At 36.7% G+C, this 19742-nt stretch overlaps 2 protein-coding genes across 3 annotated transcripts; one reads left to right on the top strand and one right to left on the bottom strand.

Moving 5' to 3' along the window:
* Positions 1–1092: 1092 nt before the first annotated feature.
* LOC146735446 (ribonucleoside-diphosphate reductase subunit M2-like) lies at positions 1093–2022 on the bottom strand. Its single transcript, XM_085506316.1, has one exon. The coding sequence runs from the start codon at positions 2020–2022 to the stop codon at positions 1093–1095; it is 930 nt and encodes a 309-aa protein (XP_085362442.1).
* An 11907-nt stretch (positions 2023–13929) lies between these two features.
* On the top strand, positions 13930–17991 carry LOC102801654 (TNF receptor-associated factor 3-like). Of its 2 annotated transcripts, none has more exons than XM_085506087.1 (5): positions 13930–14059; positions 15008–15302; positions 15457–15745; positions 16490–16816; positions 17344–17991. In XM_085506087.1, the coding sequence occupies exons 2-5, from the start codon at positions 15088–15090 to the stop codon at positions 17569–17571; spliced, it is 1059 nt and encodes a 352-aa protein (XP_085362213.1). In that variant the 5' UTR covers positions 13930–14059; positions 15008–15087; the 3' UTR covers positions 17572–17991. The 2 variants fall into 2 exon arrangements, with proteins under 2 accessions (XP_085362213.1, XP_085362214.1); XM_085506088.1 differs by having other exon boundaries at positions 15012–15302.
* The last annotated feature ends 1751 nt before the right edge of the window (positions 17992–19742 follow it).

The following is a 19742-nucleotide window of genomic DNA, read 5'->3' on the forward strand; positions in this document are numbered from 1 at the left end:
GATTGAACGCAGTTTTGTTTTTGCCTGGCCCCCCGTATTTATATTCATGTTGAGTTGGCGCGACTATCGAAATAAATGAGCATCGTACCCTGCTACAAACAACGCTACATCGAATTCGCTTTTATTCAAACCTAGTCGTTTGCATTTTTTTTAAGAAAGAAATTTCGTCTATACATTCACGTTTGTATGAAATAATAATAGCCATCAGAGATGACGATACCCACGAAATAGTCGGTAACAGAAACATTATTGAGTATGTGGTACTAAACGTAACAGACGATGGAATAATTATACAGAGAGCGTGCAGAGGACATATGTACATTCCAATTGTAGCTATGAACACGGGAAAGAACCACATCGCGTCTCGCATAATTATCGCAGCGGATACTGAAGGTAATAATATCCCGCCTACTAATACGAGTAACAATAATGTCGCAAATAGAACGTAGCGTTTATTTTTCTTTGCCATGTATAATTCGACAACTAGACACGAGCATACATGTTTGACGATTTCCAATCTCCTCGCTCTAATTTGCATAGATTTCGAAAACTTATGATCTAGTCGCCGTACAACGACGACGTCGTCGTGGTAATCTAACATTAATTCTAATACCCGTTGTTCGTCAACGCAGTCGAGCTTGGTCGGACATATATTTTTGTGGTATTGTATCAATGAAAGCAATTCGTGAACGGAATGTATATTTCCCCATTTCCATTCCGCCACATACGGAACGACGATAGATATAATTGTCGACAGTATACCCGTAGCTATTAACCATCGCGTGTAAACGTCCACACCCTCTGTTCTACGTTTACATTTGTTCAATCCCACAACCCAGTACCGTTTATGACAACTACCGTATATCTGCCATCGTTCTACAGTATAATATTTAGCGAATATGAACGCTAGTATCGCGTATGTCAGGGTAAGTGCGATTACAATTCGGAGTATTTTTGATCGAAAACACCAAGTCACCGGCGCTGCGAGAAACCTTTTAATATATTTCATCATCATCATGTTAACAATGTGACATTAATCGTTACACATACTACTCGTAAATGGTGAAAGAAAGAAAGAAAGAAACAAATATATCAGAATTCGACTGAAGTGGTAAAACCATGGCCAGTCAGACGCGTGTATTCAGTGACTCTCCTTTCAAAGAAATTTGTTTTGCCTTGCATAGAGATATTATCCATGAATGGGAATGGATTGTTGACACCGAATTCTTTTTCATAACCTAAGTCTGTCAATAAGTTGTCCGTGACGAAATTCACGTAGGTTTCCATCAAATGAGAATTCATGCCCAAGAGAGGTTTACGCAGAGCGTGTTTAACAAATAATTTTTCAACTTCACATCCTTCTAAGACTATCTTTCTAACTTTGGTATCGGGTAAACGCGGTTTTATTTTTCCATACATCGTACAAGCGAACGTGCAATGTAAACCTTCATCACGAGAAATAAATTCATTTGCTTGTGTGAGACCGGCTAACAGTCCACTTTGCTTAATCCAATATATGCCAGCAAATGACGATGAAAACATTATTCCTTCAACTACAGCGAACGCAACTAGTCGTTCAGCATAAGTCGCAAACTCGTCATTCATCCATTTGACAGCCCATCTAGATTTCACGTTTAAACACGGCCACGAAATAATTGAATACAGGAGCTCGTTACGTTCCTTCTCTTCCGGTACGTAGGCCGTTAACAGCTCGATGTAAGTTTCTGAATGTATGTTTTCCATAGCGATTTGAAAACTATAAAAACATCGCGCTTCTCGCGAAATATTTGGATCGGCTAAAAACCGAAGAGCTAAATTATCGCTTACTATAATATCGGTGCTGGCAAAGAAACCCAATATACATTTAAAAAAATGACGTTCGTCGGGCGTTAAATCTTTCCATTCTCGCAAGTCGCTAGAAGTTATGTTAATCTCATCTTTAGTCCAGAAACAACGTACGTGTTTTTTCCACAGATCGTAAAGATCCGATTTTTTTATTGGGGGAGTAACGTAGCGTTCCATACCGTGAATGAATATTAACTTCACTTTTTGGTTGGATATTTATAGATCACGATGATGTCCTTAGAGAAGGGGAGATTTTTATTGAACAAGATATTGTCGCAGCATTCTCCGCCGGTCGATTTAATACGACTCATGACAGATAACGGTACAATTTATCCAGCTCTCCGTGAAATAGTTCACGTCGAGATAGATCGCCGCGATAACAATAGTGACGACGACGACGACGTGGAACGTGTAACTCTGGTGGCAACTCTCTTATTATCTCTGGCCACGAGAACTGACTTATTGCGTGATTTTTCGCGCATGAAAGGAACTGTAGCCGCGATACTGAAATGTAAGCGCAGTTTACACGGCAATACATCCCTTCTAGAATTACATCACGATCTTGTCAATTGGTTTAACGAAGAGTTCCCGGGACTTCGTCTACAGACGACCGTGAGAAGCCGCCGTCGTCGTCGGAGGATTGAGTACATTGATCCCATGGAAGAAGTGGTATTCTTTATGTTCCGATGTGTGCAGGCGACCGGTCTGCACGATTACGAACGCTTCAAATCACTGTCGTGCGGTCACGATGAACTCATGCATCGTCGTCGATGTCGTATCTGCAAACAAAACGTATAAAAAAGAACTCGTATTAACAACACAAAATCATTCGTGAACGAAATCATCATGGCGAGTTCTATCTTACCCGTGAAGTGTTCTACTAACGGTTGCGATTATTTCACATCTATAGCAACGGGTTCGTTATGTCACGAATGTTACGAACGTTCAGCTTCCAAGAAGAAGAAGCGAACGTGCAAAAGACAAGGCTGCGAATATTTCGGATCATCGAATACGGATGGATTCTGTACACGTTGTTACGCGGCAAGTTTACACGCTGCGACTAAAAAGAACTCACAGAAATGTAAACGTCAAGGGTGTGACTTGTACGGATCCCGAGAAAATCTCGGTTTTTGTTCTAGCTGTCGTCGCGGATTTAGAGTAGCTAAACGGTTTAGTAAATGTAAAACGACCGGTTGTCAAAGAATTGGCTTTGAAGACTCGGAAGGCTTCTGTTACGAATGTTACGAGATTGATACGGAATCCAAATACGACGAGTTTGTAGAACGTAAATTGACTGAACTTAAATTATACAAAAAAGAACTGGACAAAGAAAGACGTCGACGTATTGAACTCACGAATACTTTAACACGCGTACTATTATAAGATTCGGAAGAACGCAGTAATCCCGACGAACAACCGATAGACAGCGATTTAGTTACGAATTAATTCCACGAGTGTATTCAATTATAATTTCAATAAAATCATGCATCGCATAGAAAAAAACAAATCACATAGTCTTGAACGTCTCGAGTGTTTATCATCGATATACTGATGAGTGGTCGTGCACAACATTCCGGAGATTTGTACTATTACAGTAGTTTTCATTCGGTGGGGGGGTGGGGGTGGGGGTGGGGTGTGTTATTTAAATTGTATAAATACGATAAAATATACATGAAGGTTTTACTTCCCGAACAATTCTGTATGGCTGGATAACCGCCAAGCAACAATGTACGTTCGTAATAATAAACGTACTATATAAATTAGTATAGTGAATACAGTTTTTACTCATATTTTACAAACGATGTCTTCGGTTAATACCTCTGAAAGTAATTGGTCCATCTTATTGCCATACCGTTCGCAACAAATTAAATACAGGGAATCGTCCGCGGACGATTCCGATTTTTTAAACGTGCTTTACTCGATAAATCAAGGCTCCACCGCCGTACTGGGGGGTAGCGGCGGCAACGACGCTTGTCACGCGTATATTGTGGTGGAGTGGTGTCCCGTACCAAGACTTCTTGCAAAAGTGTGTATGTCACCGAAAGATATTTATACTCACCCGACGTTTCCCGGTCAAGTTTTGATATCGAAAAATACACTTAAAACGAAAGCCCAATGGCAAAACAATAGTCACAGTCGTCGTGGTGGTGGTGGTGGTGGTGGTGGTGTTAAAGAAAAACAAAACAAATCGAATCAAATGACTTACACTCAAGCTGTGTTCGCAATAGCTTACATTTATCACCAGAAAGGTTTCGATTTAAGGTTGGGTCATTTGCACGTGTTGATACAGGAAAAAGTAGACTATCTAATCGAGAACGACCTTCAAATTATACTTCTTGACGAGATTGCACGTAGTATCGATAGAGAGGATAGTGAACGTCTTCTGCCAATATCTAGACACGTTTCGTGCATGTCGGGAATTCCTAATGCCTCTTCGTGTGGACCGTCCCTAATCGTATCGATGGCAGTAAACAAAGACGAGGCTAAAACGGCCGCGTGTAATCAAAATAACTGGTGTGTTTTGATAAAAGTTAACGCCAAGCGGATACTAATTAAAGGTGCCGATCAAAACCGACGCTACAATAACTATCGAGCAGTGTCCGAATGGGGATGTCGTCAAACCTCGAATGTATTACTCGTGTATGCCGTGGATAGAGATAATCCACATATTTTTTATTTATTATGGGCGATACGAGCTACAGAAACTATCAGATCGTGTTTACCGAAAGGAAATGAATTATTTCTTTCGAGCGCTTTATTACAAAGTGTCACGTTTTTACATTGGCCGGTCAATGCATACGCCCGGGGACAATGTTTAAAACATATGATGCGGGGAAGGGGAAGGGCGGCAATGACGACGACTGAAGTATTGCATAATATAATGGACGATTATCATCGAAGTGGTAGTGGTGGTGGTGGCGCTAGCGTGCTAGTGTAAAATAAAATAAATAGAAATGCCTATTTGACATCGGGTGCGAAAATTGTATTATCCGACATGGGTTGTTGTTGTTGTATTCGTGACGACAACGACAAAGCCGACGCCGGAACCAGTGTGTCAGTTTACGCACGCGATCCACCGAGTTTTATTCCCATTTACATATGTCAAATAGATCTTCCCACGACGACGACGACGACGAACGAAGGGGGAAGGTTACCCACGTTTATTGAAAGTCACACTTTTCGCAATCACGCTACTAGATGGTTAGACGTTGCATCATCATCACCACCAAACGAAACACAACAAATGAATCAATTTCAACAAGTGTGTGCAGTTCGTGATATTTTATGTATTGGGTTAGGGCAAGACCGATACTGGAAAGACGCTCTGGCTAAGAAATGTCATTTAAATACCGATTTCACGTGGTTTACCGATGTCGAAATGATGTACCTAAATCGTTTGACAAACGAAACTTGGTGCACGGTTGAAAAAGAGATTTTGGATAGAGGTGATCAAACTTCAATTCATATCTATAAAGACGAAGAGAAAAATCCGTGCATCGGTGGCAGATGCGGTTACGTTTTGATCGAATTAAAATCTAACGTGGAAGCGTACAGATTAGATAAAACGGAAGTTCTTTACGCCACAAATATATGCGACGCAGTGTGTACGCTGTACGTGTACGGTTGGTGTAAAGGGGCTTTCCCACGTCTACTGACGTGCTTAGATCGGTCGAACGGTGTCACGTTTTACTCGTTTTACGAAGCCATCTCTAGATTGACTGGCCGATGTCAATCACTCAACTTCATACCAGAATCGTATGCGGCAGTGAACAACAAACTCGAGTTTGATCAACATCTAGATTACGTCACCCAAAGACTACCATGCACGAGCGGTGATCCAGTCTATATGGAAAGTATCGAATTAGACGAATGTTTCGAAGATGCTTTTGCGTGTATTTCTTACGCCCACGTAGCTTCGCACTACTGGGGTAGTCTGTCGCCGTTTCAACAAACCTCCTTCATCTATTCGACCTATCAAAAATTTGGTTGTGGTCGTATAGACGAAGAACCCGTTCTCAGACTAGTTCTTAACAAAATCGAGATGGCCTTAAGCGATACCCGGGGAGAATGTTTAAAACGAATAGAAACAATTGCTTTCCAAGAATTTATTCAAGATAAATTATGTTGGTGGAGTGCATTAGTCGAATACAGAGACGGTGATGACGACAGTTGTTACGTCTCTTCGCCAACAAAAGTCAATCTGATTGCCGGCGATGTCGAATGTTCTTCGTACCTGTGTTGTTTCGTGAAAACGGAGAGTTACAAAAAACCGTTAATTTTAGCACACTTAAAAAAAACACCCGAACTTGTTGCATCCTTGATGTGCAGCCGCAGTAGCAACGGTGCCGGTGGCGATATATTCATCGACGGAGTGTATTTCGAACGTGCTATGCACGACGGATTGTTTTTTTCAAACGCACTTTATGACATTTGCGATTTTTCCAGAACCTCGCCCAATGTATAACTAGCAGCCTGTCGGCTGAGATAGCTCCGCTGTTATCAATGCACAACTGGAGATATCATCAGAAAATGAACAATATGTATAGTATAAAAGCAATCAGACTTGCTGTTTTCAACAAAAAAATTGTAAATATAACTTTTTATTAAAAATATTCATTAAAATTAGATAATTGAAGAACAAAATCATCACGAAATGAACAAGTCTGAGAGAGATCTACCTGTAGTACCTATGTTGTATATATAATAACAAAGCAATTAGACTTTTAACAAGAAGTCGAAAATATCACTTTTTACCAAAAATGACAAAAATATTCATGAAAATTAGAAAATGAACGATATCATCACGAAATAAACAAATCTGAGAGAGTAAGTAAATTACTTCTGTCATCAGATGTGGAATATTTAATGTTTCTATTGGTCGCAGCACTGATTGTGAAGAACTCAATTTAAGGAACGTTGTGATTGAGATACTTTTTATAATGGTTTCAGATTTCTTGCCATATCCCTACAATGACATCCAAACAAAGATTGCATCGATGTCTTAGGAATGTGCAGATAAACATAGTGATCATCATAAAAACTTATCCCATGAGTGTTTGTTTGGGGTGTCGACTTTCATTTAACTTCACACCTACTACAGACTAAGTCATGGCCGTCACTATTTTCATAATTTATATTAATATTTATTCAAATTGAAGTCAAGTTTCCGTAGCTTAGGTTTAGTAAAGGGGGGAGATATGGTTCAATTTATATTAACATTAATATAATTGTACCATACCTACACCCTTTACTAAACCTAAGCTTCGCAAACATTTTAAGTCACATTTCAACAGAGCAGATATTGCCGCGAATAATATTCCCCTATCTAAACAGCAAATATTAAAACAGTTTCAAGAAGAAGTTGAAAATGATATTCGCTGAAAGCAAATTGTCCGCTTATCAGTGTCAATAAAACACTTAATGTCTGAAAATAACAAATTTAATGATAGCAAATATATCAGAAATGACTAAAATACTATCGCAATGACACCGACACACGAAGAGCTATGGACCCACAGCTAACTTATACTATGTACACATTTGTATAATCGCACTGACTTACCCAACAATGAAAACGTTTTTGTGGATGTTGGCGTGCAGTCACCGTTTGTGTATGACGTTGGGTCCCGTAAGTATGTAAGGTGAAACAGAATAGCTTGCAAACTAATCGTTGTTTGGCACGTAATCAAATCTGCATGTCCTAGTAGGGCAGAGATTGCACTCCGTATCCTCCGTACCGATGATTACCTGATCAAGTCCATATCCCGTAATGGACTAAAAAATGATTTTCGTCTCATGCTTACCGATGCATTATATACTGCACACACATTCCAATAGTAAAAAATACCCGATCACAGTCAGATGGCGTACACGTGATAATAAAATAAATTCGATTAATATTATACCGATATTTACAATATAAGGGCAGCCATATTGAATACGCCTAAATACTAAATGCAACTACAATAAAGAGCCAAGTTTTGAAACTTTTTTTGTTCAGATTCTTACAAATCAGAAAAAATAGCAAACTATCCGTCACTGTGTACAATTGGATGACATTATATTTGTAACAATTTTCAATTATAATTTTATAATGATCACTATTAAAAAACCATCAACACATTTTGATATTTATGTAAAACAGGAATAATTAGTATTTGTGTAAACATCACCTGTTTTTTATGGTTGCATCAAAAGCCGAGATGAGCAAAGAGTTTACAAATGGTTATAGATTTTTCTTATGTTATACACTAACTTAGACAATGTGTCTTTTCATTTTTAAGTCCTGCCTATTAATCATCCTGTCTGCACTGTGTAGTTGTGTAAGCACCATTATCAACAACTGTTCCACACTAATATAATGTCGATTTTATTTTCGCTAAGAAAAATTCCAAACCTGAAAGTTACAAACAGAATACAAATTATGGTATTTTCTAATGTATAAATGTGACAATTTTTTTCCATATTTAAAATATTTTATTTTGTTCGTGGTAAAATAACCACCCCACAAAGCAAATATACACTTTTGTTTATATGTACATGCTGTGTTGTATTTGCCTCTGAAAGCAGTTAGTAAAACATTCCTAATGATAAATAATTTCATAATGTTATTACAATTGTCCTTCATTAAGATATATAACAATAGAATGTCAGTGTCGTGTATTTAAGGGTGTGTGACACGAATGGGACTTTCCTATAAATATATGTCAAGGTCCATTGAGTCAGGGGTATTCACCTTTTTACATACACGTCATTTGACAAACATTCTATCCAGTAACTTGGCATCAGCAACAATTTTGACAAGTAGCATATTGCTGTTGCAAGTCACTGGTAAATAAAATATTTAATTCAGTACTAATGTACGTGTCTTAGGTGAAATATGTTTTACATTCAGTAGTCAGTAGTTACAGTAATTACATGTCATTTTGTACATGTATTGTTAAATTGTACAGAGAATTCTACCACCTGCAGACAAGTCCAAGTCACTATCCAGTATGCGAGATGTAGATTGGTCCACTTTCTACTGTACTCTGGGTTTCCCAGTCTGTGGTGAAGAATATATCACATAATAAAAGTAAACTTAAAGTTTTACTATAAAACCACAAATACAGTCAAATCTCAATTATCCCAATTATCCACATTTCAGATTTATTGGAAATTTAATTTTCATGTTTCATCTATATGTATTGTGTGATTATTATTCAATTAAATTATTCAAATAAACAGTATTCAGCCACAGATAATTGAGGTAAGACTGTACTTGTATGAATGGAAAAAACCCATGCATTTTACATACAGCTTTTTTAAATTGCAATTTCTTGGATTTCCCCTGTTCTATTTTTATGCTTGATATCCTATTGTTGAAGTATCATAATAAAATATCATTATTTTGCAAGTCACTACCTTAAGTAAGTAATTATATGGGTCATGACCTTATCAATCATATAGTCATGTGATCACGTTGGTCATATCTCAGTTGTCAACCATGTTACTTATTAACATTGATCATCTGCTTGGTCAGTCTGCTGTTTTGAAGTCACCATGCAATACACTAATAACTTAGATGAACTTTGTCTTAAAGTCAACTATACCGTAATTGATGTCCTTGTATTCTGTTTGAATATATTTCATACTTCCTAATTCTATTATCATCTCTTGATGTTTTTTCGTGAAATGTTAATCCTTTAAGTGCCAGATAATATTTTCATCTTTTGTAAAATTGTCACTAAAATTTCATCATTATTTTGGATCGTACATTCTCAATTATTGCTTTTAGTCTTTGATAAAAGGTTTGTCAATTTTTATCAAAATTTCAACTATACAAAAAATTAAATTGTTTTCTAGATGGTGACAAATATTGAAAATGCTGCTCAAATGGTTAAAGTTGTACAAAAAATATCTTACCATCGTTGTAAAATCGCACATTGGATTAACTTTTAATATATTAGTTGCGACATGAACTCGATTAGAACGCGTTCCTATATAGGTTTGCGTTTTTAATTAAACTCAATGCAATTCAGCATAGAATTGCATTTAATTCAAGTTTAATTAAATAAAAGTTGAATATCCTGTGATTTAAAATAGAAATGTTTGCGGAGCTTAGGTTTAGTAAAGGGTGTAGGTATGGTACAATTATATTAATGTTAAGATAAATTGAACCATATCTTCCCCCTTTACTAAACCTAAGCTACGGAAACTTGACTTCAATTTGATTAAATATTAATATAAATATAAATAATGAAAATAGTGACGGTCATGACTTAGTAGGTCTGTAGTAGGTGTGAAGTTAAATGAAAGTCGACACCCCAAACAAACACTCATGGGATAAGTTTTTATGATGATCACTATGTTTATCTGCACATTCCTAAGATGCAATCTTTGTTTGGATGTCATTGTAGGGATATGGCAAGAAATCTGAAACCATTATAAAAAGTATCTCTCTCACTACGTTCCTTAATTTGAGTTCTTCACAATCAGTGCTGCGACCAATAGAAACATTAAATATTCCACATCTGATGACAGAAGTAATTTACTTACTCTCTCAGATTTGTTTATTTCGTGATGATATCGTTCATTTTCTAATTTTCATGAATATTTTTGTCATTTTTGGTAAAAAGTGATATTTTCGACTTCTTGTTAAAAGTCTAATTGCTTTGTTATTATATATACAACATAGGTACTACAGGTAGATCTCTCTCAGACATGTTCATTTCGTGATGATTTTGTTCTTCAATTATCTAATTTTAATGAATATTTTTAATAAAAAGTTATATTTACAATTTTTTGTTGAAAACAGCAAGTCTGATTGCTTTTATACTATACATATTGTTCATTTTCTGATGATATCTCCAGTTGTGCATTAATAACAGCGGAGCTATCTCAGCCGACAGGCTGCTAGTTATACATTGTTGGCACTATTTAAATTGAGTTCATTCTAGTGGTACTGGGTCTTCGATAAGAATGCCATAGTTGTAGTAGTGTCATGGGGGAATTATCGTCTAGTCTCTATACACGTCTGCTTGAGGTATGGGATCGGAAAAGTCACTTAAACGCTACAGTCAAATAGACACACACAACGAAATACGTTTTACCTCTCGTCTTTAGTCGGCCAGTCGAGTACTCTATAAGACACACCGCCCTGGGGAAAAGTCTCCAAGACTATATCGCTTCGTGGCCGTCTTGTCGAGCACCTTAACCAGATTGACTAGGACTTCGTTTATTATTCATCAAAACTTAACCAAGTACAAGTAATCTGTAAAATGCTGTGTGGGTAATATTTTTATATTGATTTTTGTTGCATTTGCGGCAAATAGTTACCAAACAATGAGAAATCTATAGGATTGGTGGATATACCTCTCAGCTGGCTTCACAAGCATAGTTCAAGACTGCCTACCCGGTGCTTACACCAGGATTTAGTTACAGCACCTAGCACCTAGACGGTCTGTGGTTACAGCTTCATGCTCCGAGTAATCGCAAGAAATTGACATGACAATAGAAAATAAAAAACTGGCACTTCCATGCAATTAATAGTGAAATTCCTGGGATTGAAAAATAGATTTTGAAGTCACTGATGTAGGCATTGAATAACTTAAAGTTGGCATAAAGACGAGGTAGTTTATTTAATCAGTGCTGAACTAAAGACTGAAATTATAATTAAGTTCGTTGTCGTATAAGGTACGGTGTTTATTTCAATTTCTCCTCAAGTGAAATAGAATACACTGGTGAAAGGATGTTTTGAGGGTGTAGTAATACATTGTGTATGGAGTGGTAGGGTTGGGTGTCATATAATTTGTTCATTTCCAACTCTCATGAAGTCACATAGAATTTCACTTAATTTATTGTCGATGAAAAGTTTTCAAGCATTACGTGTGAATCCAATATTCACTGTGCTGTGTCAAGTCTCAATAGAGTATGAGGGAAATGACATTTTCACTGGGATTTATTTTAGCGGAAAATTTTAACAGTGAAAGGAAGTACATATATTCAACATTATTACATATATACTGCGGTTTATTTTGATTCGTTCCTGAAATCAAAATCTGTATTTCCACACCCCATATGCAAATGAGGTCTGAGAGCAAATAAAGTAGTCCGTTCAGGAGTATCATTTTTCGAAACATAGCAGAAATAAACAATATTTTGAAGTACAATATTTTACCTTTGTGTACATGAATATACTTATATTGAATATTACAACAGTAATGGTACTTCTAGGCAGTGACTACTTTTGACTAATTTGCATATCACCCATGCAATAATGTTTTTTGTATTTTCACGGTCAATATGCAAATGAACATGGTATTGGCGATCCGCGATCCGCTCCATTAGGATTGCCCTTAAAATCACTGTAATTGTGTGTGTGTGTGTGTGTGTGTGTGTGCGATTTCCAGTGTTTTCATGTATTAATTCCATAGTAACAATCAAAAACTGATTTTTGGATAGTTCGCACTAAATGTATCTCCTCCTACAAATTTTGGATACAACACCTCAGACCTAGCTCATTTTACTCAGCTTGAGTGTGGGCACAAAGATACTATTTGTAAAATCTTAAAACAAATTCTGACCACCGTTTCCATTGCAACAGCCAAAAACTGATTTTTTTATTACCTTTACGCCAAATGTATCACACCCTTCATTTCTATGATTAAAAAGCATGGACGTAACTCATTCTACTCTACCTTGAGGTAGGGCAACAATTTACTGTTTTATGTCTATTTGTATTACCGAGAAGATTGACCCTAACGTTGGGGTAACTTTTAACGGCTTTTAACTCCTCTGAGATTTTTTTTGGCTTGGCTAATTTTGTTCATACTTGATGGGCAGGTCATAGCGTCACTTATTGGAAAAGCAATCCTGGTCCACATCTACAATGGCAAGAGCCAAAAACCCAAATTTATTAATTTGCGTAATCATGCCTTTTATTTGGCTACGTTGCACACCAGTAAGAGATCACCTACGCTGACATTGTTACACTGTATCAACGTAATCCCAACGCAACTTTGAACTGTGAATGAACTGTAAATGCTGCCGCCAATCTAGAAAAATATTATCGCAAAAAATAATAAATTTAACCACAGGGGGCCCAGGAACTATAATCAACTGTACGCAGTCCCTATGAACGGGGGGTGGGGTGGGTGGAATACTACGATTGAGAGAACTTGATGTATGTTGACTGAGTGAAGGCGCAACCATCAAAATCAAAATATCAGGTGGTTTCTGCTGGCGACGTTGCGACATTACCCAGTCACAAATAAAGATTACCAGTCAAATGAGCAACATTTTAACCGGTAATCAAGATTCATTTATTCCACGGCTAACAAGCAACATCACAAGCGAAGTTGTAGCGTGCAGCTCAGCGACGACTGCTGACGACGTAAGTAATCCCGTCAATGGAGAACCACAGTAGCATGGCATGTTTGACTTCACCATTTTATTCGAACGTATCACGTGGTGTGCCGTTCTCCTTAGACCCGGGTTTCGATCGATAGGGGAGTTTCAGTAAAAAAGAAAAAAGTTCCTCATCAATGATTTCAATTCCAACGAAGGCGCCGCTGGGGTCTAAACAATGACAGAAATAGCACAGCCACTCGAGTAATCAACTAACCAAGTCGGTCAAGAGATACACGAAAACTAATTCATGGCAGTACTTCCTGCAACTGGTAAAATACATGCATATGTTCACTCACAACAAATAAAATGTTATACACTTTGTCAATTGTGATTATATTTTCACGTAATTGGTGACCTTAAAATCATGAATGAAATGATGACTGAACGATGAAAGCCGAGTGTTGAGCACAATGAGTCATGTACAGGTGTGAACCACGAGATCGACCTCACGTGCCGTACCAGGCTAGAAGGTAAAGGGTGTGTTACGTGATTTGTAATATCGATTATTCTCGATCGTTATGAGGTCATTCAATGGACTGATTCTAGCCTGGTATGGCAAATGAGGACGTGGTAAATAGCAGTACCTGTGTCTTGATTGTGGTTGGTGGGTTATCAAATAAATGCTGGTCACGTGTTGGTTAATTGGAAATACCCAATGACGATCTAAATTGAAAAAAAAAACGTCATAGCGGGGAATTCCCTACCGTGTATCGCGTATATATATATAAATGCATCAGAACTTCGTCACTAACACTGAACACATCACTGCCATCGAGACCAACACTACAGCACTGTATACTGTAGTGTGACGTTGTTAATTCAGGTATGTAATGTAGATTAACCATAAGTTAAAATGTTCAGGATAAATAATCAACACACGTGTAAATAGCGTGCTGTGAGTCCATAGTTGTTCTTGTGTCGATCTTATTCGTGATATTGTAAAGAAAGAAACAATTCAATTATTGCCACAATTTTTTCAGTTATTTTTCCCGTGTACTTTAAATATGTCAAAATATGTGAGTGGTAAACTTATAAACAATATTTGAACTCTAAACAGTTCATCAATGAATACCATCTTATTACTATGCTTGTATCAAAGCTTCAGATTAATTGTAAATGGTATAAATTTGATGATGAATGTGACAGTATTTGATAGTCTTCTGACTGAACAAGTATACTTAGTATTTCACCAGTTCAAATTAGGCACCAATGTTGTTTTACTTCAATCAAGAAGTTTTTGTAGACTGCATTCCCACTGCAAGAGCTTGATTGCATTCAAAATTAATGTATCTATGAAGAATCTGGTATTGGAAAGCCCTAATGTTAAAGAGATAGTAATTTTGAATGGTAATATTACAGAAATAATTCAAATATTTGTGAAATATAATGAAGTTCAATTTATTCATGGCATATTTTAGTTGCAGCCGTACATCTAGTCACATATACTTGAACTTGCACAATACAGTGCAAAGTTGATTTATCATTGATCTTAACCGATAAAGTGTTGACATACACCTGATGTGTCAATAGTGTCTGTCTAAAACCAAGACAGGTCAGTAGGTGATTGTCGCCACGAGAGGGCGCGATGTACGACGATAATGAAATCATTTACACGTAACACTTAATTTATTCATTAACAATACGGTGGCTAGTTAAGCTCAATCGTGCATGTCATTTACTTGAACAATGTGCTACTTTTATTGTTTTACCTTTGCAATGACAAAAATGAATGAAATAACGATTTTTAAAAATGTTTTTGTCTTTTTTCTAGCCAGGTTGTGTTCATGCCAGTAATTTTATTAATATATTGCTGTTGTTTGAAAATAAGTCCAAAAGAAAGATCGTGGATACATGGCTTTCGCCAGTTTATCACAGGAAGCCTCTCTGCAGTCTGTACAAATTACTCCGCCTGGGTCCATAGGTGATGAGGAGGGATATGATCCGAACATATTTGTCACGAGCCCTACAAATTATATATGTCATGAATGTCAGAAAGTGTTACGATCACCCAGGCAACTAGAGTGCGGTCACCGATATTGTAATAAATGCTGTGAAAAATTACTTAGGTGAGTATGAACAACAACAATTTTCAAGTCTGTAAAACGGATTTAAGACCAAAATTACAAATTCATTTTATGAATATATTATAACTTATATATAATTAAAGATATTTGTTGGTACATAGAATTTTGATAATTCTTAGTCTCATTTCATACACAGCCAATCAGACAATCCTGTTTGTCAAGTTGAAGACTGTAAGGAACGTATAGACCATGAGGAAATAGTCAAAGATCATGTAGCAAGACGGGATATTATGTTACTACCAGTTTTTTGTGAATTTCGAAACAAAGGTTGCAATAAGAAAGTAAAACTCAAAAGTTTACAAAACCATCTTCACGAATGCGACTTTACTGTTATTTACTGTATTCATAAAAAGATGGGATGTACTTTTCAAGTTGAAAGAAGGTTTTTAGCGGAACATTTAGCATCACAGTGCCTCTATAGTACGGTAAGTGTAAATATTGTGAAGAACAGTTTTCAAAAGACAAGATAGATATAAGTATTATCACATTTATTAAAACAAATTCACGGAAGGTTACCAAGCCAACATATCAAAGATATCCCAAGAATGAAGGTAAAAATAATAATTATATTACATTAAAGCATCACGACATTTTCACATTCACTGTTTAATTATGATGATTGTCATAACAGGACTGGCGTTCGATGCCATACAAATCAAATTTAGTTCAGAGGCGGAGGCAGTAAAAATTTGCATGAGAGGGGGACATCTGAAATCTAGACCCTCTGAAACGATATTTCCTGCATTTTGAGGGACAAATTGTGCTGACACAAAGGGTTTCAGTTTGATTGGGGGTGCCGCCGCCACTGTCATTGCTTAGTCCACGAGACAAAGATCACTTTTAAAAAAGAGAACTAGTCATTATGAGCCATTGATGTCTCACATGTCGTACCAGGTGTCCAGATCAATAAACATACCTTGCTCGCTTGTCGCGCCTATCGTGATTGCTCTCTTATTGTAATAAATGTAGTCATGATCAATCAGTTATATGACCTGTTTGTATTTTTCCTGTGAAATATTTCGATCAAAATTGCTATATGTGACAAACAGTGTGTTTTAAATATGATGAGCTCAACGTCCGCAATACGTGGCAAGACTATAATTAAGACAAATTCCTCAAGATTCGCAAATTGTTATATAATTATTTGATATTCTGTATTACGTAAACAGCTTGCAAAAGTAGATACACAGCTTGGAATACATGATGTAAGACTTGCAGAACAGGATCTACGTTTACAAGTGTTAGAGACAACTTGTTATGATGGGATTCTGATATGGAAGATCAAAGATTTCGCAAAACGTAAACGTGAAGCGCTAAATGAAAGGACGTTATCATTTTACAGTCAACCATTCTATACCAGTAAATATGGCTATAAGATGTGTGCCAGGGTGTATTTAAATGGTGATGGTATGGGTAAAGGTACTCATATGTCATTATTCTTTGTCGTCATGAAAGGTGATTATGATTCCCTGTTACAGTGGCCATTCAGACAAAAGGTTAGTACAATTTGTCCCTTCATGAAAGTTACAGCAGTAACTGAAGCAATATAAATACTCACTGATATTTTAATTTATGCGTTGTAAATATATATGTATGTATATTGCGGGAAATCAACACGCATAGTATGTGTATATAGTATGTGTACATGCACTTAGAGGTGCATTAGTTAAGAATTGGAGAATACCGCCAAACAAGAATTTTAAAACCTCACTTAATTAACTTAATTAATGTCATGTGAAGATAAATTGATGGCTGTTTCGTGCTATGTTATACATTCGCTTCTATTTCATCGTTCAGTTTTGATAAATGTCCGTTTTTGACATTTAATAATTCATTAATAACATTTAATAATTATGGAAATGTCTTCAACTGAGAACTTCGGCTCGAACCGAATTGGTCCAGTTACGTCATGTCTCTGTCTAAACACAACATCGAAAAACCTTATGATAGCTTAAGAATTAACACATTTACTCACACGATTTTCTCTCATTAAATTCCTAAACATATTGGTTGTTTTTTGTAGGTCACCTTGGTACTCCTTGATCAAGCCACAGGTCGACATAATCTCTCAGCTACATTCAGACCTGATCCAACCAAAAGTAGCTTCCAGCAACCCACTGATGATATGAATGTAGATTCTGATTGTCCACTATTTGTCTCTCAGTCTGTATTGGAAACTCCAACTTACATCAAGAATGATACATTATACATCAAGGTGGCTGTTGATACATCGGATTTATATGGCCCATAATTATGATATTTTGTCGCTATGTTAAATCAATTCATAACGCAGAGTTCTATTTTCTGTGCCTTCCTCCAAGTGTTCTTCAATTAATGTATAATTTTTCATCAAGGTAGTTGTTAATGTCACCTGTTATTTGTTACCTCTGTGTTTTATGACAATGCATATGCATGCGCCGATTGTGATAGGTGTAGTCAGTGGTGTACTTCTTCCCATTCTGATCTCGCTGACGAGGCCTAGTGCCTAGACTTCGTTTGTTGCATTATGCAGATGCAATCGGTTTTTCAAGTTCACTAAAACGTACGAAAAGGACAAACATAGCATTTATTTTATATTTGTTTTGGGTCATATAACTACTTTCTGTAGTATATATATTATATTTTAAATACTGTTGAATATAATAAAAATTTATATCAAAATCAACAAAAATTTATATAGTTTTTGTTTTTGCTAATCCAAAACAAAAATCGGCTAGTCTAAGACATCCTGACCAGCATCAGCGAATGTGTTTGTTGAAGTATAAAAATATATACAACAATACAGAAATGTCTGTGCAGTATTTGAAACGATATCATCAGTAACCAGGGAAAGCAGTCTAATTCCTAACCTGCTACGGCATACAGATTAAAATACGAACAATGATTACTTAACAACGAAACATGAATATGCCCGACATGACATGGCAAATTTTGGTTTAGGTGTGTTTAAAAATACCACGCTAGTATTATGGGACAACACGTCATACACAGGAGGTCACTGCACGTCAACATCCTTGAAGGACTTTGCAATGTAGTGTACATTTAAAATAAGTATGGTGTGATTTCTAGCCTACTACGTCATACAGACTTGGTTAGATGCCAACAACAACTACTTGGCAAGAAAAAGATGAAAACATGGGCCTGATAAGTCGATAAATACAACGATCTTCTGAATCTCTGAAGCGCATAAAATTCTCTTTGGGGGAATTAATTTATCACATTGACTAGTAGCTTCGAGGTAAGTAGGTTTCGTATTGGATGGGTCTTGCGGGTAGGGCTTTGTCACAGTAACTGGTTCTTACATCGTTGTCGAGAATTAAAGTTTTTTGTTTCTATCAGGGGGAAAATTCTTCTCCACGGGGTTCTCCACACTTGACAGGGGGGAAACTCGTCTCGTCTCTATATCTCGTCCCCTTGAGGTGCGGGATCGGGGAAGTCACTTATAATTTACAGTCAAATAAGACACACACAACGAAATACGTTTCAGCTCTCGTCTTAGTCGGTCAATCGAGCACTCTATAAGACACAGCGCCCTGGGGAAAAATCCCCAAGACTATCGCAAGGCTGACCCAAGACTTGCCCAAGACTCTCTAGGACTCCGTCTGTTCTGCTGTACTCCCCAAGACCAACTAAAACAACTTTATTCATTTTCAAAACACTAACCAATTACAATACAGTTAAAAGACTATAAGGCGTAACCTTCAATCATAAAGCCAATCACACTAAGTACTGAATACGTCATATCTTTTGATTAATCGTTCACTACATTAATAACTACGAATACTAACTGGCAGAATTAATAGTCAGAATAGCGACGGTTATCTCATAATTAGTTCCAAATCACTGAGTCGAGTTCCGTCCAAAACTTCAAATAGGCCTAAACGATGACAGACATAACACAGCAATTCGCTAATAATCAACTAATTAAGTCGGTTAACAGATACGCAAAAACAAATTCATGACATTTCTTCAACAACTTGCGCTATTCTGGAAATACCATCCTTAGAAGCTATTAATTTGCCCTTATGATTTGTGCAGTTGCTCTGTCAGGAGTTCCAAAATAAGACCCATGCTCTGATAATGCCCATAGTGTCAAAGAAACATTGTCATTATGATCTTATAAACTGGCTTGGCAATTCCCACCCCAATTAGATATAATGTGTACATATTTTGATAAATAAAATTAAAAATACACTAACAATAATGGAATATTAATTATTTTATTATATAACCTGCACACAAGTAATCCTTATATTCCTTGCTAGAATGATGTGTAACTTCATATGGGAATCCTGATAAAGTTCACAGCTGGCGATTTAGCAATACCTGTATCAGGGATAGTCAACTTCTTGTGAATTTGATTACCTAACGTTTTTAGATTCATGAGCTGCAAGTTACAGAGCACATACCTAAGCGGCCGTC

This window comes from Saccoglossus kowalevskii, chromosome 12 (assembly GCF_978046115.1).
Source record: "Saccoglossus kowalevskii chromosome 12, keSacKowa6.1, whole genome shotgun sequence".
Lineage (NCBI taxonomy): Eukaryota > Metazoa > Hemichordata > Enteropneusta > Harrimaniidae > Saccoglossus > Saccoglossus kowalevskii.